This window comes from Theropithecus gelada, chromosome 11 (assembly GCF_003255815.1).
Source record: "Theropithecus gelada isolate Dixy chromosome 11, Tgel_1.0, whole genome shotgun sequence".
Lineage (NCBI taxonomy): Eukaryota > Metazoa > Chordata > Mammalia > Primates > Cercopithecidae > Theropithecus > Theropithecus gelada.
The window spans coordinates 92,537,668-92,564,440 of record NC_037679.1 but is presented as its reverse complement, the minus strand read 5'-3'; the positions used below and the strand labels follow the sequence as shown (position 1 = coordinate 92,564,440).

Sequence of the window (26,773 nt, the reverse complement as noted above, 5' to 3'; positions counted from 1 at the left end):
TTAATTTACTTAACACCACCAAATTGTATATTTAAAAATGATTAAAATGGTAAATTTTATATTATATATATTTTACCACAACCACTACCACAAAAAAAGCATGGTATTATACTTACACATTCAGATCATAATAATTCTTCAAATGAATTATTTCCTCAATAAACCCATTTGCTACATCTGGAAATCTTGCTTCCTAGAAACAAATAAGAACATAATTTATATTTCATTCACTAGAATGGTTTCAAATGCCAATACAAGACGGATGGCAAAAGTGTAATAAAATGACTAAAGACTAGAAAAGGGCTTTGAAGCAGGTCTGTGTGTGTCTTCAAAGTCAACACTAGTTCTCAGATTCATCTGTCTACACAGAAGATTAGGTCTAGAAAGGTCTTGAGAGATCTCATTCTCTGTCCCCATTTTACAGATCCATTCTTCATTGTTTCAACAAATATTGAGCATCTCTGTCTAGACAAAGGGAATCAAAACACAAATAAGTTACAATCTCATGCCAGCCCTCAAGCAGCTCACAACCTCGTGGCTAGATAAAAACACCTGGGTGGCTGGGCGCGGTGGCTCATGCCTATAATCGAAGCACTTTGGGAGGCCGAGGCAGGCGGATCACCTGAGGTCAGGAGTTCGAAACCAGCCTGGCCAACATGGTGAAACCCCGTCTCTACTTAAAAAAAACACAAAAATTAGCCAGGCGTGGTGGTATGCACCTGTAATCCCAGCTACTCAGGAGGCTGAGGCAGGAGAATCGCTTGAACCCAGGAGGCGGAGGTTGCTGGGACTACAGGCGCATGCCACCACACCAGGCTAATTTTTTGTTTTTTCAGTTGAGACAGGGTTTCACTGTGTTAGTCAGGACGGTCTTGATCTCCTGACCTTGTGATCCACCTGCCTTGGCCTCCTGAAGTGCTGGGATTACAGGCATGAGTCACCATGCCCGGCCCTTATATTACTCTTAATATCACCACTAATAGAGCTTTGTAGGATGACAGAAACATTGTCCTCTATGCTTGATGATGAGGTAAGCTGTTAGCCTCATGTGGCTACTAAGGCTAAGATGTGACTGGTGCCACGGGAAAATTTTATTTAACTGTAAGACATTTAAATGTAAACTGCCACAAGGAGCTAGTAAGTGCCATATTGGACAGCATAGGTCTAGGTAATTCAATAAACCTGCTTTAAGGGTTTCCATTTGGAGTGAACTCAAGGAATTTGAAAAACACGAGGAACTGCAGGTATGACAGCACCAGGCCACCATGATATGCAGTTAGAATCCCAGAGAGCTTCCTGAAGGGGTTAAGTATAGTAAAGGAACCCCAATTCCATTTTCACGTCTTCAGAGTGTCTCTTTTCTGTATATCTAGATATGTACTTCTTAGAAAAATGAAGTCCACGCATACAACCTTTTTTTTTGCAATAAAAAAAAAGAAAGAAACTCAGTATATGTAGTGTCTGCATTTACTTGATAAAACTTACCGTTTCTTTCACTAATAGTTCAACAAGTTCTTGATCTACCTCTGCAGCTTCTTGCCCCCAAATGTTTTCCAAATTGGGCTCTTCAGATTCTTGCATTGGAAAGGCTGGACCTGGCTCTTCATCATCAATTGCTAACTGTTGGTCTTCAAACTCTCCTAGAGGATGGGCAGGCTGAGGAGAAGAGGGGCCTGAAATCCCACCTTGCTGGGGTTCTGGCCTTGGAAAAGCTGGCCCCGGGAATTCATGCTGAAACAACAAGCGGCCCAGTTCTGCTTCAGGCTGCCGTTCCTGAGGAACAACTTGGTTTGTTATTTCACGGGGCTGTTGGTTCAGAGACTGGAAGTAAGGATGATCTAACCAGCAGTCTTCTTCGATGGCCTGATCATCTGCTAGAGCAGCTGACTCTCCTGGATTTGATAACAGCTCTGTCTCTGAGTCTTCGGATGACTGGTTCTGAGTTTCTAAAGGATCGCTTTCTGTGTAAAGAAGGCTACTTTCTTCCAAGATGATGACTTTCTGCTCTGATCTGGGGTTGACAATGTCATTTGCTGCTTCGTTACGACTTGGTCCAGGCTTGGGTTCTTTTTCTATTTGGCCACTTGGCTTAGTGAATTCAGAGATTCCAGGAGGCCCAAGATCCAGAAATTCACCGTAGTCATCCTCAGAATCATCCTGTGCCCCAGAATCAAACAATGGGTTGTTACACACTGAAAAATAGCTGCTCTTATCTGATTCAAATGCTGCTCTAGACTTTTTAGGGCTTTCTTCTCCCAACCTTTTCAGATCTTGCCACTGGGCAGCTGGTTTGATGAGATTGGGTCGTGATCTCTGAGGTTTATTTGTCTAAGAAAAAATGAAATTTTAATAATTCAATTTCTTTCCTATGCCTATCCCTCCTTATGTACTTATATTGAGCTTCCGAGATAGGATAGGAAAGAAACAAAAACACCCTCCCCCTTAACAATACCTATATTTATATTTATCTTAACATTGAAATTTGATTACACTATGTAGTATCTGTAAGAATCAAAGTAGTCATTCACAGATTAAAGCTTGAGATAGAGTTTGAATTATAACTTATTTTTACTTTTGAGACAGAGTTTTCCTCTTTTACCCAGGCTGGAGTGCAACGGTGCGATCTCAGCTCACTGCAACCTCTGCCTCCCAGGCTCAAGCAACTCTTGTGCCTTAACCTCCCGAGTAGCTGGGATTACAAGCATGTGCCACCATGTCCAGCGAATTTTTATATTTTTAGTAGAGATGGGGTTTCGCCATGTTGGCCACGCTGGTCTCAAACTCCTGGCCTCAAGTGATCTGCCTCCCTCAGCCTCCCAAAGTGCTGGGATTACAGGCATGAGCCACTGAACCTGGCCCTGAATTATAATTTAATCTGAGACCACTAAAACAAAAATAACTCCACAGCAGAGAAAACAATGAAAGAATGCTAACACATCAGAAGAATAAGAAATGTTCAAAAAACATATAAAAACAATCTAAATCTCATTAGCAACCAGCAAAATGAAAAATTAAAACAAGACAGTATTTTTTTGCCTGTAAAACTGGCAAACTTTTAAATTAGATAATACCAAGCATTGGTGAGGATGGTGAAAATTCTTTTTTTTTTTTTTTTGAGACAATCTCGCTCTGTCACCCAGGTTGGAGTGCAATGGCGTGATCTCAGCTCACTCCAACTTCCGCCTCCCAGGTTCAAGCGATTCTCCTGCCTCAATCTCCCAAGTAGCTGGGATTATAGGCACACACCTCCAAACCCAGCTAATCTTTGTATTTTTGGTAGAGACAGGGTTTCGCCATTGCCAGGCTGGTCTTGAACTCCTGACCTCGGATGATTGGCCCACCTTAGCCTCCCAAAGTGCTGGGATTACAGGCGTGGGGCACCATGCTTGGCCATGTGTGAAAATTCTTATACTATCATTTACTGCTGGTGAATTTAGGAGAGAAATTTGGCACTATTTATTAAAATAAAAAACATAGCCCAGGTGCGGTGGCTCACACCTGTAATCCCAGCATTTAGGGAGGCCGAGGTGTGCGGATCTCAAGGTCAGGAGATCGAGACCATTCTGGCCAACGTGGTGAAATCCCATCTCTACTAAAAATACAAACATCAGCTGGGCGCGGTGGTGCATGCCTGTAATCCCAGCTACTCGGGAGGCTGACGTAGCAGAACTGCTTGAACCAGGGAGTCAGAGGTTGCAGTGAACCGAGATGGTGCCACAGCACTCCAGCCTGGAGACAGAGCGAGACTCCGTCTCAAATAAATAAATAAATAAATACACAAATATATAAATATAAACAAAAAATGTGTATCTGTCACCATTTTTTCATAATGTTCTATAAACCCTTATCTATCTAAAAAGGGCATATACAAGAATATTCAGCATAAACAGAAAAAAGCCTAGAGACATTCTGAAGTTTGTCCCTGAGTGAACGGTTAAATAAACTATTACTTATTTGTGCTACAAAACACTCTACAACTGACCCCTACCAACAAAGAGGTAGCTCAATCTGTACTGAAATGGAAAGCTTTGCTAAGAAATGCCATTAAGTGAAGAAAAGCAAGCTGCAAAATCATACACAGAATGATTCCATTTACTTAAAATACGTCAATAAGACACAAACAAAATCATTTCTAAAAGTATGTGTATGTACACACATGTATATACACATCGATACATACAAATTCAAAGAAAAGACCTGGAAGGATACATGCTAAACTGGTAACAACAGTTCTTCTGGGAAGTCCCTAGAAGAAAGGAGATGGTTCATCTCAGGCTTTAGGGTGGGTCCCTGAAGACTATGCCACTGAAGTAAAGGGGCAAGTTGGAAATACTCTGGACCTCCCAGGGACTGAATCCCAGTGTGGAGAGTTTAACTCCCTCAATGTGAGGTGCTGGTGCTCTTACTCTTCTTCAAGAAACCAATTAAGGTCCTCTTTAGAGAAACATAACATCATATAGAATCCCAAAATTTTCGTATGCAATGACTTACACTCAATCAAAAATAACTAGGCATACAAGAACTTAACGCGCAATAGAAAATCAAAACAAGAGAAGTAACAGACAACAGAAACGAATATATAGGGATTTCACACAGTGAAGTTATCAACATGAATTCTAAAATAACAGCATGTTTAGGGAAATAAAGGACTAGATTGAGAACTGTAGTCAAGAAGTAGAAGAATCAAACGCAAATTCCAGAATGGAAAAATACAATAACTAAGGTTGGATGGATATATAGTATTTTAAGTAAATATAGTTGAAGAGAGAAATTAGTGCATTAAAAGCCAGGTCAGAATAGCCATAGTAAGGCATAGACAAAATGGACAATTACATAAGAGACCACGTCAAGAACAAAAAGGTCTTCAAAACATGTAACTGGAGTTGTAGAAGAGAAGAAGCTGTTTCTTTGGTGCAGGAAGAGGAAGGAAAACAAGGGAGGGAAGGGAAGGAGGGGGACACATAATGGTTAGTTCATATAACCATTTGAACTAAAAAAGGGATAAAACGTAAGGAGTCACAGATGAAGAGGAAGTAGGAGAGCCGTCTGTTTTGTTTAATTCTATAGGATATATTCAAAACCTCAAAGAATACACTGGTTCTGAAGACTCTAACAAACAAACAAAAAACAACCCTCAAAGAAATAAACAAAACTTCTGGGCCAGGTGCAGTGGCTCACGCCTATAATCCCAGCACTTTGGGAGGCCGACGTGGGCGGATCACAGGGTCAGGAGTTCAAGACCAGCCTGGCCAACATAGTAGAACCCCGTCTCTACTAAAAAAGACAAAAAATAAGCCAGCTGTGGTGATGGGCGCCTGTAATCTCAGCTACTCAGGAGGCTGAGGCAGAAGAATCGCCTGAACCCGGGAGGCGGAGGTTGCAGTGAGCCGAGATTATGCCACTGTACTCCAGCCCAGGAAATAGTGTGAGACTCTGTCTCAAAAAAAAAAAGAAAAAAGAAAACTTTGGGCCAGGCACAGCTGGCTCATGCCTATAACCCCAGCACTTTGGGAGGTGAGGCAGGTGGATCACCTGAGGTCAGAAGTTTGAGACCAGCCTGACCAACATGGTGAAACCCTATTTCTACTAAAAATACAAAATTAGCTGGGAGTGGTTGTGCATGCCTGTAATCCCAGTTACTTAGGAGGCTGAGGCAACAGAATTGCTTGAACCTGGGAGGCAGAAGTTGCTGTGAGCCAAGATCACACCACTGCACTCCAGCCTGGGCGACAGAGCAAAACTCCCATCTCCAAAAAGAGAAAAAAGAAAAGAAAAGAAAAGAAAACTTCTAAACTTTTTATGAAGTCAGAATCATGTTTATATATATAAAAAAATCTGTCAAGGATATCATACGTACACACAAACCTATAGGCCAATCTCCACTTATGAGATCTACACAGAAAATATTAATATTAGCAAAAGGAATCCCCAGCAGCACATTACAACTACATTACAACGCCACAACCAAGGGGAGTCTTTTCAAAGACAATAACTTACCAACTAAGAGGTCAAGGAAGAAAAACCACATGACAATCTCTGTAAGATGTTGAAATCAAATGTAACAGAATCCTACATTCACTTCTAAAAAAATTTTTTTAAGCCAAAGTAAATAACTAGTTCCTTAACATAACTAAAAAAATGGTATCTCAAGCAAAAGGCACCATTAATGAAAAAACATTAAAAGTATTCCCATGTATGTCTGTGGCCATTCTTGTTCTTCTCTATCAAAACTATTAAAATTTTTGAGGAAGTACCATAATATAATTACACAAGTCAAAGAAGTATGAAAATTGGAAAGATCAGATGCAAGTTTTCAAGAAATTAAGAGTCAACTGAAAAATCACTGTAGACAATAATGGTAAGGTGATTGACTATAAAATAAATATAAAAAACAACAAGGGTTGGGCATGGTGGCTCACGCCTGTAATCTCAGCACTTTGGGAGGCTGAGGCAGGCGGATAACTTGAGGTCAGGAGTTAAGAGACCAGCCTGACGAACATGGTGAAACCCCATCTCTACTAAAAACACAAAAATCAGTCGGGCATGGTGGCACACACCTGTAATCCCAGCTACTCGGGAGGCTAAGACAGGAGAATCGCTTAAACTCGGGAGGTTGCAGTGAGCCAAGATTGGGCCACTGCACTCTAGCCCAGGTGATAAAGCGAGACTGTCTTAAAAAAAAAAGTAACAAGAACACTTTTACTCTCCACTTTGGAATGAAGCATGGCCTGATGCTAGAGTCACAATAAAGACAACTGAGATCCTTACACTATATTTGTTGTAATTTTGTCCTTTGACAGGTCTAGCAACCCAAAGGGACAGAGACTGATGATCTTGAGGTAACTCAAGGAACACAGGAAAACGGCTAACTCCCTTTTCTGGAGAGTAATGTTTTCCTCACGGAGCTGCAAGGGTTGGAAGTCCTTCTCAGGCCTGAGCTCTACTGTCTTTTTAGCACCTGATCTCTCTGACTTTGAGGGTATTAAGGTTAGGCTGCACTGTGAGAGAGCATTTGACTTTGCAGTACCTAGGGTTAATCTGGGCTATGGCGGGGCACATGACTTTTGGGAATGTGAGGGCTCACAAAACACTGGCAAGAACTGTATTTTTTGCTCCCTCTTTGCAGAGGTCTTTATGGCTTGAGTCAAGCCCCCAAGATTATGGCCAGACAGAAATGTGGGTGCCAACTCCATTTGCTGCTAGCATACAGGGGTGCAGTTTAAAGCTAACCAATCCCAGCTGTGTTGAGTGCAGGGAGGGTATAAACTCAGGCTTTTGGAATCTGTGGGTATGTGGATTCCTTTTCTTGCAGGCTTAGTTGAGGGAGGCCTCAGGTGTCTGACTGTGTCAGACAGAAACTGGAAAGTTATTGGCTACGTTGGACATCTTGGAGCCAAAGCCATCCCGGTCCTGAGATATACAAGGTCCAACATAAAAACAGCATCCCTAATTTCTAAAAATTGGAGTACTCTACCTTCTGGTAGTCCTGCCTTTTCATGTATAAAACTTCTGGCCCTAGAAGCTACAAATAGTTACAAAAGTGGCAAAACTTTACCGAAAATAATTCAGAATTATGATGACCATGATGTGGAATGTTCCAGATGAAAAAGAGTGTTCATCCAAGAAATTCACTTGAATCCTAGGCCTCCAAATTACACGGAAAGAACGAGATTCTTACTGACATTCAGAGGCCTCAAAGAGACAACAGGATTCTAAAATAGCTTTTTTGAAAGATTCACTGCAAAAAGCTAATGAAAAACTAGAAATGCAAAATTACCTCCCATACCAAAGACAGATAAACTAATGTAACTCCCACCGCTCTCATTTTACCTGAATACTGCATCTACTCCTGAATATTCACAGTCTACTAACTTTGAGTTGCCCTTCTTCTCTGAAAAAAACAGTTCAACTGTTTCCTTATAAAACAGAACAAACTGAAAATATAGCACGTAATTCCTGACTTACATGCTATGGATAAAAACAGGCCATAGTTTAAAAATGTCCTAAACCTGGGGAAGATTTTCAAACATTTTTTAAAGAAATCAGTGTCTTAATTATAACTTATGAACCTAGGATACCTGACTTTTACCAGCTAACATACATTGGTGGGACCAGGGGAAGGAGAGGGAGTAAAAACAGATAAAAGCAGCAGAAGCAGAATGTTATTTTCCTGAGGATGATATTCAGGACCTGACAAGTACCATCCAGTCTACTTGTGGGCCATGCAAAGACTGAAATATCAGAAGTGACCTTTAGAAAGCCATTCCCAAAATATTTCAGCTCTATGGTGTTATCTGAAAGCAAAATAGATGCCCCTTTATAAATTAAGAGATCCTAAATTTTGTCTGTTTTTTAAAAATTAAGACAAAGGCAGACACAGGCCATGCGTGGTGGCACACACCTGTAATCCTAGCTACTCTGGAGGCTGAGGCACGAGAATCACTGAACCCAGTAAGTGGATGTTGCAGTGGGTCAAGATTGCAATACTGCACCCCAGCCTGGGCAACAGAGGGAGACTCCATCTCAAAAACAAAAACAAACAAACAAAAAAATTAGATACAGGGTCCCAGGCTGAAGTACAGTGGCACAATCATAGCTTACTACAGCCTTGAATTCCTGGGCTCAAGTGATCTTCCTGCTAGGCCTCTCAAAGCACTGGGATTACAGGTTTTGAGCCACTATGTCTGGACTGACCTTTAAGGTTAAGGAAACAAAAGTTACCTATGAGGTCAGGGTTCACGGTGACTGGTATGGCAACTCCCTAAATTCCTATGCTCCATGAAAAACCAAACTGTTGCTAAGCTCCCTACCAACAGGGTGTATCAGGCAAATATCAGACCCCTCCCTAACTCCTATTTACAACCCAGAAACCCACTACAACTCTTATTGGGACAGAAGACTGGCCTTACAAACATCGTTTTCTGATAAATGACTACATATAGATCTTAAACCAGTTTCTGCCAGCTTATAGAGGCTGCAAACTGTCTTTGTGCCCTACAGTTCACCTTTTGAAGGAAAAAGCCAAATTCCACCTCATTTTAATGCTGAAACTCCACCCCAGGGAAGCTCTGGTTAGTCTTTGGCAGCCCTGAAGTCAGTAACTGATTAAGAAACTCATCAGGAAAGCTAAATTCCAAGTAGCTGGGATTATAGGAGCTCACCACCATGCCCAGCTAATTTTTGTATTTTTAGTAGAGACGGGGTTTCACCATGTTGGCCAGGCTGGCTTTGAACTTCTGACCTCAAGTGATTCGCCTGCCTTTGCCTTCCAAAGTGCTGGGATTACAGGCATGAGCCACCACACCCAGCTACCATCTAGTCTTAACTGGGCCTTTACCTTTGCCTTTTTTTGTTTGGACAAATTAGTATAGTGTTTAGATCTAAGATTTGTAAATTGTCTACCTTTTTTCATCTGGGAGTCACCTCTGTGGAAGTGCCAACTGAGAGGTGCCAGGTTAGCAATTGCTTGGGGGCACTGTAACAGGTGATTGAAGGACTGATGGTCTAAAGAGGGGATAGAAACTATGTTGACTCTTAAATGACATGGTTTGAACTAACAGGGTCCACTTATACGTGGATTTTCTTCACTTGCAACACCCAGTATCTTCCCTAGCCAACTCAGTGTGAAGACCACACAGATAAAGACCTTTATAATGATCCACTGCCACTTAATGAACAGTAAATATATTTTCCTTAGGATTTTCTTGTTTTTTTTTTTTTTTTTTGAGACAGAGTCTCACTCTGTTGCCACCCAAGCTGGAGTGCAATGGCCTGATCTTGGCTCACTGCAACTTCTGCCTCTCGGGTTCAAGCAATTCTCTGCCTCAGCCTCCCAAGTAGCTGGGATTACAGGTGCCCACTACCATGCTGGCTAATTTTTGTATTTTTAGTAGAAACAGGGTTTCATCATCTTGTCCAGGCCGGTCTTGAACTCCTGACCTCATGAGTCTTGAACTCTTGGCCTCGGCCTCCCAAAGTGCTGGGATTACAGGCGTGAGCCACCCTGCCCAGTTTATGATTTTCTTAACCTTTCCTCAGCTTACTTTAAGAATGCAGTATATTATATATATATACACACACACACATATATACACACACACATAATATACTAGTTAGTATATCATGATTAAGCATGTTAATCAACCATGTTATTGGTCAATAGTATGCTATTAGTAGTTAAGTAGTTATTAAGTAGTACTAAGCAGTTAAGGCTTTGGTCAACAGTATGCTATTAGTACTTAAGTTTTTGGGGACTCAAAAGTTATATGCAGATTTTAAATTGCACAGGGGTTGGCACCCCTAACCACTATGTTGTTCAAGTGTAAACTGTATTTGAAAACTGGCAAATAAAGAATCTTAATGAAGGTTGTAAGATCTGCTTCTCTGTCTCTCCGTGTCTATATATGTGTTATGTGTGTGTGGTATTTCTCTACCAAAATATATCAGAGAACTCTAATAATTGGTTTAAGGAAAAAGTAAGCACTTCAATCTTTTATCAGAAAAACAGGACCTAACTCCAATGCCTTTTAGTTCACATGATTTGGATATTTTTGGTAAGAAAACCATTTGGAAAACAGCTGTGTGTCTTCTGATTAGCAAAAATGCCTACGTATTTTTTTTTTTTTGAGACAGGGTCTCCCTCTGTCATACAGGCTGGAGTGCAGTGGCACGATTTTGGCTCACTGCAACCTCCATCTCCTGGGTTCAAGTGATTCTACTGCCTCAGCCTCCTGAGTAGCTGGAATTACAGGCAATGTGCTACCATGCCTCGCTAATTTTTGTATTTTTAGTGAGACGAGGTTTCACTATGTTGGCCAGGCTGGTCTCGAACTCCTGACCTCAAGTGATCCACCGCACCGGGTCTATATGGATGTTTTTTATATTCCAAGATTATATAAAGCTCTTAGAAATCTGATATGTCCCATCCTGGCTAACATGGTGAAACCCCGTCTCTACTAAAAATACAAAAAACTAGCCGGGCGTGGTGGCGGGCGCCTGTAGTCCCAGCTACTCGGAGGCTGAGGCGGGAGAATGGCGTGAACCCGGGAGGCGGAGCTTGCAGTGAGCCGAGATCGCGCCACTGCACTCCAGCCTGGGCGACACAGCGAGACTCCGTCTCAAAAAAAAAAAAAAAAAAAAAGAAATCTGATATGTCTTGGTATATATGCTATCAGTCATAATTTTGGTTTAGAAATAACTAAATTTCCTTGTCAACTGTGTCACTATAATGAACTCTCATCAGGTTTTTAACCGCAGCCATTTTAAGTCTTGCTGTCCATAGTTATTTTGTTCTGACATTTTCTGAAAGCTCTCTGCAAGCAATTATAATCCGTAAGTGCTGTGTCTTCAAAGATGTAAATGCGAAAAATGAAATGAATGCTGACAAATACAGGTTTGAGTTCACACTATTGGACTAAATATTCAAAATTCTAATGAAGAAACTAATGAATTTGTGTAACTGCTAACCAAGATCAAACAGCAAGAATTAATTACATGAGACTGAATTGATTAAAGAAGAATCATGGGTTTTTATGGCTTCTTTATTTGAAACACTGCTGGTTCTTTTAATGTTTTGTTTGCCAGATTTAAGGAAACTTTTTTCTTTTAAGGTTTTTATAGCTTATCGCAATTTGGTAAAGTATACTTTTATAATAAAAATGAAAATATTTGCTTTTCCTCCCAACAGGTTCCCTCCAGAATTTGCAAACTATTCATGAGTATTCTTATTTTTATGGCAATATCATTATTTGCATAAGTTCAATAAGAATCTGTCCTTTTAATAAAAGGACACAACTGGAAACTGGTTATGTTACCAAGGCTTTGAATGGAATGCCATATTTCAGTATGTGCAAACAATGCCTGGCTTTAAGCGTTCCCTGCCTTACAGTGAGTAAATCTGTCTCTTCCTGGCAGGCTCAGGAACCTCCAGATGTTGGATACAGCAGGCAAAGACTAATGTCTGTCCTGGTTTGGCTTCCTAGCAGAGACATTTTTTATAGACCAATTTGAGATTCCTCGTCAAAATTTCCAGCAAAGGAAATTTAAATATGTGCTTTCAAATATGTGGTTAGTCAGGCAAACTGGTCTTACTGTGATTATCTTTGGTAGAAATGGGAGTGACTGTAGAGAGAAAAATTACATTTCAAAAGAAAACTCCAGTATGCCTGTTATTTAGATTGTAGCCCTGTTTATTGAGTTTTTATTATCTACCTGTACATTGCACTGAATTCTGAATTCTTTTAGTTTTCTCTAATATCTGACTACGACTATCCAATGAAGGAGAATTGCTCAGTTCCTGAAGCCCTATAAACTAAAGCTGGACAAATCGATGTAAATTGCAAGGAATAAGTCTCACGCCTAATGCATGGGCCACACAGAGTCCACTAGGATGGCCAATGCCACAACCAGAGACATTCACAACTGCAAACCACATCGGAGCAAGATTCCCTCTCATAGTAAGACTCTTACCCTCCTTAATTTTTCCTTACTTACGCCTAACTCTTACGTGGCAGGCAGGACAACGTTGTAGTTAAAATTTCGCCATCAGTAGCCTCTGCAGGTAACTTGCACTCCCTGCTTTAATTTAACTCAGTCATGGGATGCAAGATTACCTACTAACTTTACAGAGAAGAATCTGTGCAGTTGATGACGCTTCCTGTTGCACACAGATAAACACATCAGGTATTGCAGAGCAGACTACTTGGTTAAAACAAGGTAGATTCCTTGTCTAGCCATTTGGTTTTAGTTGGGGCCCTAGCCGAGGAGCACACTCCACCCAAACTCTTGGTATTATCCTCCTTACAGTCATAACAGTAGTCTCCTGGGTGTGCCGTATCCCCTCAAAAAGTTTTAAATGTTTCCATACAGCTACCTGTCAAATGCCAAATGGTCTTTCTCCAGCTGGAACAAAAACCAAAAAAAAAAAAAAGTGTGATAATGAGGACACCAGAACCTATAAAGTGTATTCTGGGATTAGAAACCCAAAATGATGGTAACTGACAGTGGCAATGATGCCTTAAGGTTTGGTCAGGCCCTGGGTGAAAGCCTAACAAAAAATGAGGAATTGTTAAATAAAAACTATAGGAGGCCACTGTTTTGGACTAAGTGTCTGCACTAGCCCCCAAAAGACCAGACTAAAACTCAAAACAGAATCATCCATGTAAGTTTCATGTTACCAAACTCAAACCTGGGAAGTTCATTTGACCTTCCTAGAAATCGAGAGAAAGAGTGAACAACCAATTTCTTAAACAGGGCAGTTTAAATCTTCAATGGGTATCATAATGAATTTCCCTCTGCTTTAATCCTTATATGGGAAACGTGGCCTGAAGCAGCCTGTTAACTAATCAGTTATTTTTCTCTTTGTCTCCTTGTCCCAGCCTGACAAGAGAAGTAACTTTGAAAGGACTTTGCTTCTGCTCTCTTTAGTCCTTCTCTGTCTATAAAGCCAACCACTTTTGCTCAGCTCAGAACACCTACTGAATTTTATGGAAGGAAGTGTTGTTTGGTTCTAGAACCACAATAAAGCCAACTGGGATCTTTAAACTAAAAAAAAAAAAAAAAAAAAAAGGCAACAGACTTGTAGTTTAAAAAACACAGTTTAAAAGTACAATGAAAGGGCCGGGTGCGGTAGCTCATGTCTATAATCCCAGCACTTTGGGAGGCCGAGGTGGGGCGGATCACGAAGTCAGGAGTTCGAGATCAGCCTGGCCAAAATGGTTAAACTTGTCTCTACTAAAAATACAAAAATTAGCCAGGTGTGGTGGCAGGCACCTGTAATCCCAGCTACTCAGGAGGCTGAGGCAGGAGAATCGCTTGAAATCAGAAGGTGGATGTTGCAGTGAGCCGAGATCACGCCACTGCACTCCAGTATGGGCAAAAGAGCGAAACTCCGTCTCAAAAAAATAGAAGTACAATGAAAGAAAAGATGTCATTCACAAAAGCAACAGAAAATATAAAATATCCAAGAAAAACAAAAAATGTTTAAGATCTATATTAAGAAAAATTCAAAATGCTTTCTGGCTGAGGAATATAAAAGAAGTCTTGACTACATGAAAAGACAATTTGTTCTTGGTTAGAAAGAGCAGGATCATAAAAATTGCTCTATAAATATAACAGGAAGATTTGTTTTGGATTAGGCAAACTGATTACATATATATTTATATTTTGGAATTTTAAAAGTTGATTGTAAACTCCATATAAAAATTTAAGTGTGAGAATATCCAGGATGATTCTGAAAAATGTGGGATAATATGGAGTGAATAAGGCCTATCCAACAGTAAGATACACCATAATGTTGTAGCAATGACAACAGTGCAATCTGGTGCATTAATAGTCAAATGGAACAACGGTGCAGATACTCGATCCAGAAGCAGACTGAAACATACAGCTTCTAAATCTAAGGGTACCTGAGGTAGAATGGAAAAGAGGTTCTCAGAACGAGTACAAGAGGTGCTCTCAGCTGTTCCACAACAAGGCCCACAAGAGTGGCTGAATACTTAGATCACCAACTTGCAATAATGTCTCAATGTAAGTTTAAAGAAAACTCACTTCTGTCAGGATGACATCATCATCCAGGTCCTCTTCTTCATGCTGCTGAGGAGCTGGGGTGACCAGCATTGGAATCCCTTCCTCATCTGAGGAGTCAGATATGGTGATGGGCCCATCTCTGAGATTGATCCACTCTACAGGAAAGCAGAGAACACTGTTACTGGGAGGCTGGCAGTACCACATCCAATCCTTTAAGTTTGTCCTGACAAGGGTACAGCCTAAAGTCAACTTCATGGCTACTACTGTAACGTACCTCTTTAAGCAGCCCAGGCACTTAGGCATTAAGAGCCATGTTTCAATGCTGACTTTTGCCAATAACACATTTTGGGAACTGCTAGAGAACATCTGACAATTACTATGCTCAAGATTGTAACTTTTTCCCACACTAGGTTGGAGAAATCTGTTCATAAAATTTTCTGGACTGCCAATTTCTTTAAAGTGAAATAATGGTCTCCCAATCCATCTCTATTCCTCCTGGGAATATGTGGCTATTTTATTTAAATTGTTTGGTCTGAAAAAATTATCACTCAAAAATAGTAAAAGTTTAATTATTTAAAATATTGAAATTTGCTCATCTTAAACACAAACTTTAAGAATCATTTAGGCGAACCTATTTCAATGCTTTAGTCAAGCACCCATTTAGCACCTATGACAGTCAGCAATTTAACTTTCCAAGTTTCCTTTAAAATATATAATCTAACCATCTAGATGTAGTAATTCTATTCAAGGTCCTTATTTCCTTTTATCAATTTGAAAACAGGCCATGTTTGATAAGAATTACTGGGTAACACAAACTGGTATTTTTTCCTGTCTAGTTCCATAGGAATATCAAAGGTTAAATTGGACAATTTAAAAAAGCACTGGCCGGGAGCAGTGACTCACGCCTGTAATCCCAGCACTTTGGGAGGCCAAGGTGGCTGGTTCATGAGGTCAGGAGTTTGAGACCAGCCTGACCAACATGGTGAAATGTTGTCTCTACTAAAAATACAAAAATTAGCCAGCCGTGGTGGCACACGCCTGTAATCCCAGCTAGTCAGGAGGCTGAGGCAGGAGAATCATTTGAACTCAGGAGGCAGAGGTTGCAGTGAGCTGAGATCGCACCACTGCACTCCAGTCTGGGTGACAGTGAGACCTCGTTTCAAATTAAAAAAAAAAAAAAAAGTCATTAAGTGACCTAAAAGAATGGAAAAAGAAAGAAGAGAGAAGAAAAGAAAGAGGCATCTCATCACTGCAATTTCTGAAATTCTTCCATTAAAGCTGTAATGTTTTTCTTTTGTGTGTGTGTTGTGTGTATGTGTGTGTGTGTGTGTGTGTGTCTGGGACAGGGTCTTGCTCTATCACCCAGGCTGGAGTACAATGTTGTGATCATAGCTCACTGCAGCTTCAACCTCCTAGGCTCAAGCAATCCTCCCATCTCAGCTTCTCAAGTAGCTAGGACATACTACGATGAACAGTTAATTAAAAAAAATTTTTTTCTGTCCAGGCGCGGTGGCTCAAGCCTGTAATCCCAGCACTTTGGGAGGCCGAGACGGGTGGATCACGAGGTCAGGAGATCGAGACCATCCTGGCTAACACGGTGAAACCCCATCTCTACTAAAAAAATACAAAAAACTAGCTGGGCAAGGTGGCGGGCGCCTGTAGTCACTGCTACTTGGGAGGCTGAGGCAGGAGAATGGCGTGAACATGGGAAGCGGAGCTTGCAGTGAGCTGAGATCTGGCCACTGCACTCCAGCCTGGGCGACAGAGTGAGACTCCATCTCAAAAAAAAAAAAAAATTTTTTTTCTTGTGGAGATGGAGTCTTACGATGTTCCTATACTGGCCTTGAACTCCTGGCCTCAAGTGATCCTCCCACCTCAGCCTCCCAAGAAGTCACTGGGATGACAGGCATGAGCCACCATGCCTGACTTAATTGTGGATTTTTAAGGATGAGGATTTGCCAAGCTCCTCATTCAGCCATTTCAGAAGACACATGTATGGAGGATCATTCTGAAGAGATACTGAGCAAAGAAAAGCTCTAGACATTGGTACATGAGGCACAGGAGTCAACAGAGAAAAGATACACCACTGAAAATGGCCATAGTGAATAAGACCCCTGCATCCACAGGAAATTGTAGATTCCTCTCTTGAAGACCTGACCCAAGAAAAAGACACACAATCTTGGTGTACCCAATGAAAAAGTTGGTTTAGGTTGGGCACGGTGGCTCACGCCAGTAATCCCAGAACTTTGGGAGGCCCAGAGAGGCAGATCACTTGAGGTCAGGAGTTCGAGACCAGCCTGGCCAACATGATGAAACCCCATCTCTACTATAAATACAAAAATTAGCCCGGTGTGGTGGCATGCAACTGTAATCCCAGCTACCTGGGAGACTGAGGCAGGAGAATCGCTTGAACCTGGGAGGTGGAGGCTGCAGTAAGCCAAGATCATGCCACTGCACTCCAGCCTCGGTGCTAGAGCAAGACCCTGTCTCAGGCAAAAAAAAAAAAAAAAAAAGGAAGGAAAGACAGGAGGGAGGGAACTGAAGGAAAGGAAGGAAAGGAGAGAGGAGAGGAGGAGGAAAGGAAGGAAGGGGAGGGAAGGGAAGAAAAGGGAGGGGAAGGGAGGAAGAAGGGAGGAGGGGAGGAAGAAGGGAGGAAGTAAGGGAGGAAGGGAGGAAAGGAAAGGAAGAAGAAAGGAAGGAAGGAAGGACGGAAGGAAGGAGGGAGGGAGGGAATGAATGAACCTATCACCTTATAATGAAGTCCAGTGTTTGACAAGATACCACACAACATACCACATGTAAGGTTCCAATTAGCTTTTCAAAGTATAACAACACAGCATGCTCTACAAATCAAGTGTACAGCTCTATGAATTAACACAAAAGGGACATCTGTGTATAATCACCACCACAAGGTCAGGAAATATTTATAGCGCATTAGTAGCCTCCCTGTGCTTCTCCCAATCTCTGCTCTCCTTCATCCCCAAAGGGAGGATTTCTAATTGCACAGATAAGTTTTGCATGTTTTTGAGTATATATTCTGTGTCTGGCTTTCTTGCAAATAATGTCTGAGATACATCCATATTGCATGCTGCTATAATTCTTTGTTGTATATAATCCACTATATGAATACAACATAAATTACTCCTTCTTCTGTTGATAGACATTTGAGTACATGGCAGTTTAGGCTATCGTGGATAATGCTATTATGAACACTCTTGTGCAAGTCTTTGGTGTACTCATTTTAGTTGCATACATTCTAGGAGTGGAAATGCTGAGTCATGGGGTAAGCATATGCTCCATTTTGGCAGTTAACACTAAACAAATTTTCCAAATTATACCAATTTACACTCCCATCTGCAGCGTAGGATAGTATGCTGCTTCACGTCCTTATGGGAACACAACCATGCTCATTCATTTATATACTGTCTATAGATTCTGACATGGTTTCGCTGTGTCCCCATCCAGAATCTCATCTTGAATTGTAATCCCATAATCCCCACGTGTCAAGAACGGGACCAGGTGGAGGTAATCGGATCATGGGGACAGTTTCCCCCATTCTGTTCCCATGATTGTGAGTCTTGAGGTATCTGATGGTTTTATAAGCACTCACATTTCCCCTGCTTGCACTCACTCTATCCTGCCTAAGAAGGTGCCTGCTTCTCCTCTGTCTTTTGCCATGATAGTAATTTTCCAGAGGCCTTCCCAGCAATGTGGAACTGGGAGTCAATTAAACCCCTTTCCTTTATAAATTACCCAGTCTCAGGCATTTCTTCATAGCAGTGTGAAAGTGGACCAACACAGTTGCTTTCATGCTACAATGGTATAGTTGAATAGTTGCAACTGAAACCACATGGCCTGCAAGGCTAAAATATTAACTTAGCTCTTTAAATTTGCTGAGCCCTAGTTATATTGGCTCACTGCAACCTCTGCCTCCTGGGTTCAAGCGATTCTCGTGCCTCAGCCTCCCAATTAGCTGGGATTACAGGCTTGCAACATCATGCCCAGCTGATTTTTGTACTTTTAGTAGAGATGGGGTTTCCCCATGTTGGCTAGGCTGGGTTTGTTTTTGTTTTTTGTTTTATTTTGCGACAGGGTCACTCTCTGTTGCCAAGGCTGGAGTACAATAGCATGAACCCAGTCCTCTGCAGCCTTGACCTATTGGGTTCAAGTGATCCTCCCATCTTGGTATCCGAAGTACCTGGGACCTGGTGAACCCAACACCACCATACCCAGCTAATTGTCTTATATTTAATTTTTTGTAGAGATAGAAATCTCACCATGTTGTCCAGGCCGGTCTCAAAATCCTAGGCTCAAGTTATCCTACCACTTTGGCCTTCCAAAGTGCTGGGATTACAAGCATGAGCCACTGCACCTGGCTGAGCTTTTTACTTCTTGTCTAATGTATCTTAGGCCACAAGTTTTCTTCAAAACATGGCATTACATGTATCTCATAAATATAAGAGGCTATATTTTCATTATCATGTAATTCAAAATAATCTAATTTTCATTGTGATTTCTTCTTATACTGGGTGCAGAATCCCACCTATGTTTATTACATTTTTGACCGCGTTCTTCCAATCTTCTATACTCATACAAGTGTGTGTGTGTGCTTGCTCTTTCAGTTACTGAAACAAGTCTTAAAAATCCCCACTATAATGGTGTATTTGTCCAATTCTGTTTTTAGATTTGCCAATTTTTGCTTTATTTTTCTATCATGTTACAAAGTATACAGGGATTAGCACTATTTTATCTTCCCAGTGTACTGAAACTTTTATCATTATGAACTCTATCAATGCTTCTGGCTGGAGTTTCTATCAATTTTATCAGATATTACACAGATATATCAGCTTTTTTGGGGGGAGGGGTATGTGTGTGGCCATTTGCATGATGTACCTTTTATCATTCCTGACAAAAACTTTTTAAATCTTTATTTTACCTTCATTTTTAAGCCTATTTCCACTAGGTATAGAATCATAGATGAGTAGGCAAAAACACTACTTAGCAATTAAAAAGGAATGAATTACTGATATATGCGACAACAGGGATGAATCTCAAAACATTACCTTTTTTTTTTTTTTTTTTGAGACGGAGTGTCGCTCTGCCGCCCAGGCTGGAGTGCAGTGGCCGGATCTCGGCTCACTGCAAGCTCCGCCTCCCGGGTTCACGCCATTCTCCTGCCTCAGCCTCCCAAGTAGTTGGGACTACAGGTGCCCACCACCTCGCCCGGCTAGTTTTTTGTATTTTTTAGTAGAGACGGGGTTTCACCATGTTAGCCAGGATGGTCTCGATCTCCTGACCTCGTGATCCGCCCGTCTCAGCCTCCCAAAGTGCTGGGATTACAGGCTTGAGCCACCGCGCCCGGCCTAAAACATTACCTTTCACAAAAGAATTCAGGTACAAAGAAAATATACAGTATGTATAATTCCATTTATATGAAATTACAGAGTGAAAAAAAGCAGATTAGTAGTTTCCTTAGGCCTGGAGTGGGGTAAGAACTGACTGCAAAGAGGCACAAGGGAATCTTTTTGGAGTGATAGAAAATGTTCTATATCGTAATTGAGGTGGTATATTCATTTGTCAAAACTTACTGAACTATACACTTCAAAAAAAAAACTACAGGCCGGGCGCGGTAGCTCAAGCCTGTAATCCCAGCACTTTGGGAGGCCGAGACGGGCAGATCACGAGGTCAGGAGATCGAGACCATCCTGGCTAACACGGTGAAACCCCGTCTCTACTAAAAAAATACAAAAAACTAGCCGGGCGAGGTGGCGGGCGCCTGTAGTCCCAGCTACTCGGGAGGCTGAGGCAGGAGAATGGCGGGAACCCGGGAGGCGGAGCTTGCGGTGAGCTGAGATCCGGCCACAGCACTCCAGCCTGGGCGACAGAGCAAGACTCCGTCTCAAAAAAAAAAAAAAAAAAAAAAAAAAAAAAACAACAACTACAGAGGTTGATGCATAATAATCCTAGCATTTCGTAAGGCAGAGGCAATTGGATCACTTGAGCCCAGCAGTTCAAGACTAGCTTTGCCAGGCAACATTGTGAGACCCTCTCGTTTAAAGAAAAAAAAAATTAATGCAGCTAATAAAAACAAAACTTTATACACCTGAAAAAAGTTCTCATGATGGGTGCAGAGTAAACATACTCGTCTAACAAAACACATCTCCAAAGTCAGTAATTTTCCAAAAGGAATTAGTTGTTCTTAAAGAAACTGTTCAAGTATATTTAAGATCCAATTAAAAAACAAAAAACAACTACAACATTAATTGGATATACATGTACAGAAAATTTTGAAATGATCATAAATACAAGTTATAACTAAGATTAAAAATTGCCTGAATCCAATAAATTATGGTTACAATCACTACCAAGTTAGAATACACTATTAATAAAACCCTGAAAATTAGTCCTTCTTTTGCACTCATAATTTGCATAGCTTGAGCAATTTTATTACTCTTGACTTATTTACCCAATAAAATTTGCTCAATTTTAAATGCTCTGAAAGCCAAATACACAGTTGACTCTTGAGCAACACTGATTTGAACAGTGTGGGTCCACTTATTTGCAGATTTTCTTCCACTTGTGTTACTCCTAAAACAGCAGAACTGCACAAGGCTTTCAGGAGCCTATCCCTTGCACCAGTGTGCCCTGAATGTGAGATGTGGAGTCAAAGGAGATTATTTTGGACCTTTAAGATTTAATGACTGCCCTACTGGGTTTTGAACTTGTGTGGGACCTCTCGCGCCTTTCTTTTGGCCAATTTCTCCTTTGGAACAGGAGCATATACTCAACGTATGTACCCCCAATTGTATCTTGGGAATAACTAACTTATTTTTGACTTTACAGGCTCATAGGTGGAAGGGATTAGACTTGTCTCAGATAAGACTGAACTTTTGAGTTAATGCTGGAATGAGTTAAGACTTTGGGGACTGTTGGGAAGGCATAATTGTATTTAGCAATGTGAGAAGGACAAGACATTTGGGAGGCGCTGGGGCAGAATAGTATGGCTTGGATCTGTGTCCCTCTCCAAATTTCATATTCAACTGTAATCCCCAATGTTGGAGATGGGGCCTGGTGGGAGGTAATAGGATCATGGGGGTGGTATTTCATAAATGATTTAGCACCATCCCCTCTGGTTGCAACAGTGAGTTCTTTTGAGATCTGGTTGTTTAAAAGTGTGTGGCACCTCTTCCCCAATCCCTCTTATTCCTGCTCCAGCCATGTGAGACAAGCCTGCTTCCCCTTCTCCTTCTGTCATGATTATAAGTTTCCTAAGATCTCCCCAGAAGCAGAGGCCACTATGTTTCCTATACAGCCTACAGAATTGTGAACCAATTAAACCTCTTCTCTTTATTTATAAATTACCCAGTCTTGGGCATTTCTTTACAGCCAGTGGAGAACCAACTAATACAAGGACCAACCCCTCTTCTTCCACCTCCTCTTCAGCCTACTCAATGTGAAGATAATAAAGATGAAGACCTTCAGAATGGTCCACTTCCACTTAAGGAATAGCAACTATATTCTCTTCCTCTTCCTTATGATTTTCTTAATAACACTTCTTTTCTGTAGTTCACTTTATTATAAGAATACAGTATACAAAATATACAATATATAACACATGTGTTGACTGTTATCAGTAAGGCTTCCAATCAACAGTAGGCTATTTGTACTTAAGTTTTGGTGGAGTCGTTTTTCTTCTTCTTTTTTTTTTTTTTTTTTTGAGACGGAATCTTTGCTCTGTCGCCCAGGCTGGAGTGCAGTGGCGCAATCTTGGCTCACTACAACCTCTGCCACCCAGGTTCAAGCGATTATCCTGCCTCAGCCTCCCAAGTAGCTGGGACTACACATATGCACCACCACGCCCAGCTAATTTTTGTATTTTTTAGTAGAGACAGGGTTTCACCATGTTGGTCAGGCTGGTCTTGAACTCCTGACCTTGTGATCCACCAGCCTCGGCCTCCCAAAGTGCTGGGATTACAGGTGTGAGCCACCACGCCTGGCCTGGGGGAGTCATTTTTCTAAAGTCAAATGTAATTTACTCTCTACTAGAAAAATCATCTTTGTAAACACAAAATATTATCAACGGGAGAACACAAAACCAGTATAACCTCTCCCATGGAATTTATAATTGCAAAAAATAAACATCAGGGTTCTACACCTCAGCATGAATTTTTTCCTTTTAGCCCAAGTGTAAATGTGAATTCGAACTTAACAGGAAATTTCATACACATTTAAGAATGTTATAGAATAGCAAGCACTATTCCCTTTAAAAATCAATAAAATTCCCCAAAACTTTAATAACTGTAGAACAGGCCGTGCGAAGTGATTCATGCCTGTAATCCCAGCACTTTGGGAGGCTGAGGCGGGCGGATCACCTGAGGTCGGGAGATCAAGACCAGCCTGACCAATATGGAGAAACCCCATCTCTACTAAAAATACAAAATTAGCAGGGCGTAGTGGCACATGACTGTAATTCCAGCTACTCGGGAGGCTGAGGCAGGAGAATCGCTTGAACAGAGGAGGCGGAGGTTGTGATGAGCCAAGATTACGCCATCGCACTTCAGCCGGGTAACGAGCGAAATTCCGTCTCAAAAAAAGAAAAGAAAAAACAAAACAAAACAAAACTGTAGAACAAAAAGACACATGTTCCAAAATTCCCCTCAAGGTTAAGCCAGAATATTCTGGCAAAAAAGAAATTAAGGATCATGGGAGGATAAGACTGGTTCAGCATCACCTGTAGTATTTCAGGTCATAAAGGCCTAGTGGAGCACTCCTTTATAATCAACACGCCTTCAAAAACTGATGCTGACACTCTCTCTTAAGACTCAATGACTGCACATTAACAGTGTTTTGACAGCAAATTAACAGCTTATTAATCTCGTTGTAATGAATGAGTCTTACACTTCATTCATGCCAGCAATATCATTATCTGATATAATTCTAGTCTAGTCTTTTTATATCTAAAAACGAAATGTCCCTGGATTCTAAATGGTACAAAATAGGATCATTTCAAAAGACAGAGCTGTGATACTAAAATAAAAAGCCACAGGGAAAGAGACAAAGTGAGAGCAAACAACTTACCTTGTCCCCGATGGCAGTGAAAGTTGTTCAAGTGAATCACCTCTTCATTGCTGTTTCCCTCTGCCATTTTCAAACGCAGACCTGCACATACGGGACTGCTAATATCTAAACATGGTGACCATCTGTTTCAAAAGGTCTGAAAAGGAAGCAAAGAGGAACAGTAAGAAAGAGGGAATATCAAAACTCTTGCCATGTATCTGGCCAGGGAACATCTGAAGCTTATGCTGAAAACATTCCTTAAGAAAACATATCCAAGGAAGTAGGTCAAAAAAAAAAAAAAAAAAAAAACCACAAAAACTCAAAACGTGTGTCATTAAAACATATTTTTAAAATACACATATTAAACAGACAAAGTACAGACAGAGAATTCACATCTTGATACAAATATGTTAACAGGCCGGGCGCGGTGGCTCAAGCCTGTAATCCCAGCACTTTGGGAGGCCGAGACGGGCGGATCACGAGGTCAGGAGATCGAGACCATCCTGGCTAACACGGTGAAACCCCGTCTCTACTAAAAAAAATACAAAAAACTAGCCGGGCGCGGTGGCGGGCGCCTGTAGTCCCAACTACTCGGGAGGCTGAGGCCGGAGAATGGCGTGAACCCGGGAGGCGGAGCTTGCAGTGAGCTGAGATCCGGCCACTGCACTCCAGCCTGGGCGGCAGAGCGAGACTCCGTCTCAAAAAAAAACAAAACAAAAAAAACAAATATGTTAACAAAGAAATGAGTTAAGGGTATTAACAGGCAATTCACAAAAAAGAAAACACAGAAGACGCTCAACCTCACTAATAATCAGGGAAAGGCAAATCAGAAAATGAATTATGTTTCAGACAGACGCAATGGCTCATGCCTATAATCCTAGAACTTTGGGAGGCCGAGGCGGGAAGGTCACGAGGTCAGGAGTTCGAGACCAGCCTGATCAACATGGTGAAACCCCAGCTCTACAAAAAATATAAAAATTAGCCGGGCGTGGTGGCAGGCATCTGTAGTCCCAGCTACTCGGGAGGCTGAGGCAGGAGAATGGCATGAACCCAGGAGGCGGAGCTTGCAGTGAGCCGAGATTGCGCCACTGCACAATCTGGGCAACAGAGCGAGACTCCATCTCAAAAAAAAAAAAAAAAACACCCCACACACACGCACACATGGCCAGGCGCAGTGGCTCACACCTGTAATCCCAGCACTTTGGGAGGCCGAGGTGGGGGGATCACGAGGTCTGGAGATTGAGACCATCCTGGCCAACAAGGTGAAACCCTGTCTCTACTAAAAATTTTAAAAATAATAATAAATAAATAATAAAAATACAAAAATTACCAGAGTGTGGTGACGGGCGCCTGATATCCCAGCTAGTCGGGAAGCTAAGGCAGGAAAATCACAAGAACCCGGGAGACAGAGGTTGCAGTGAGCCAGGATCACGCCACTGCACTCCACCCTGTGCGACAGAGATTGTCTCAAAAAAAAAAAAAAAAATTACAATTACAATATGCATAAGAATGACCTCAGCAACTTCAGGACAGTGACTATTTCTGGGTAAGGGAGAATGAAAAGGAACTTGAACTTGAGTTACATATAACATTTTTTTTCTTTTATTTGAAGATATTTAAAGCAAACAAGGCAAAACATGAACATATGTTAAATCTGGGTAGCAGACATGAGTAGTAGACTTGTATTTTTGAAATCCATCCCTCTCTTCCTTCAAAAAGAGGTATCATGGTGTTAAAGCCAAGACATTACATCTCCATGGACCACCGATGGAACAGAAACACAGAAGTTAGTGATGGGGCTAAAGCTGCAGAACTATTGAACTCTGGGGATAGGAAACAGAAATACTTGGGAAATGGACTCATATGAGAGTAATGGAGACAAAAAAATAAATAAAAAAAAAAATCTATGTCTATTACGGAAAGAGAAAAGGTGGGTACCAACGAGGGAGTGGGTAGATTAACTGTTAAGTGACATGAGGGAACCTTTCCAGGCTAAGTTATGCTCTATATATTGACTGTGGTGGTAGTCACCTGGATATATGCATTTGTCAAAACTCACTGAACTATATACTAAAATGGAGAGATTTTAATTATATATCAATAAAGATTTCTCTGAGGGCTGGGAGCGGTGGCTCACATCTGTAATCCCAGTACTTTGAGAGGCTGAGGAAGATGGATCACTTGAGGTCAGGAGTTCGAGACCAGCCCTGCCAATGTGGTGAAACCCCATTTCTACTAAAAATATAAAAATCTGCCAGGTGTGGTGGCAGGCACCTGTAATCCCAGCTACTTGGAAGGCTGAGGCAGGAGAACAGCTTGAACCCAGTAGACAGAGCTTGTAGTCTTTTTTTTTTTTTTTTGAGCCAGAGTCTCTCTCTGTCATCCCCGCTGGAGAGCAGCTGCACGATCATGGCTCACTGCAGCCTTGAACCCCTGGGCTCAAGCAATCCTTCTGCCTCAGCCTCAGAGTAGCTGGGACTACAGGCATGTACCACCATGCCTAGCTAAACTTTTAAAAAAATTTTGTAGGGACAGGGTCTCACTATGTTGTCCAGGCTGGTCTGGATATCCTGGTCTCAAGCATTCTTTCTGCCTTGGCTTCCCAAAGTGCTGGGATTACAGCTGTGAACCACCAAGCCCAGCCTGTAGCAATAAAGATTTTAACAAATAAAACAGATGGCTGGGTGTCATGCCTGTAATCTCAGCACTTTGGGAGGCCAAGGCAGGTGGGCCACTAGAGGTCAGGAGTTGAGACCAGCCCGGCCAACATGGCGAAACCCTGCCTCTACTAAAAATACGAAGAATTAGCCAGGTGTCGTGGCAGGCGCCTGTAATCCCAGCTACTTAGGAGGCTGAGGCAGGAGAATTGCTTCAACCTGGGAAGCAGAGGTTGCAGTTAGCTGAGATCGTGCCATTGAACTCCAAGTTGGGAGACAAGAGCAAAAACTCTGTCTCAAAAGAATAAATTAATTAAAAAACAAAACAAAACAAAACAGGTAAGTATCCATTCAAGCCAGCAAGGGTGTGGTGAAACTATACTGTCTACTGAACAGTAGTAAAAATATGTCATAAGGTAAAACATTAAAACTGCAAAACTGCAAACATTAAAACAAACATTAAAACTGCAAAAACTACCAGAGGTAAAACAAGCATAAAAATAGACTCAGGCCGGGCGCGGTGGCTCAAGCCT

At 41.5% G+C, this 26,773-nt stretch overlaps 1 protein-coding gene across 2 annotated transcripts in view; it reads right to left on the bottom strand.

The window, feature by feature from the left end:
• The window catches only part of RNF216 (ring finger protein 216), a 164,623-nt gene that overhangs the window by 121,721 nt on the left and 16,129 nt on the right, over positions 1-26,773 (bottom strand). Inside the window, exons 2-5 of one of the 2 annotated variants that reach the window (XM_025401926.1) lie at positions 23,605-23,740; positions 14,548-14,681; positions 1,486-2,328; positions 117-193 (exon numbers count right to left, since the gene is read on the bottom strand). In XM_025401926.1, coding sequence (XP_025257711.1) covers positions 117-193; positions 1,486-2,328; positions 14,548-14,681; positions 23,605-23,671 — 1,121 coding nt within the window. In that variant the 5' untranslated portion in view covers positions 23,672-23,740. The remainder of the gene's footprint in view (positions 1-116; positions 194-1,485; positions 2,329-14,547; positions 14,682-23,604; positions 23,741-26,773) is intronic. The other variant, XM_025401927.1, reaches the window with a different exon arrangement.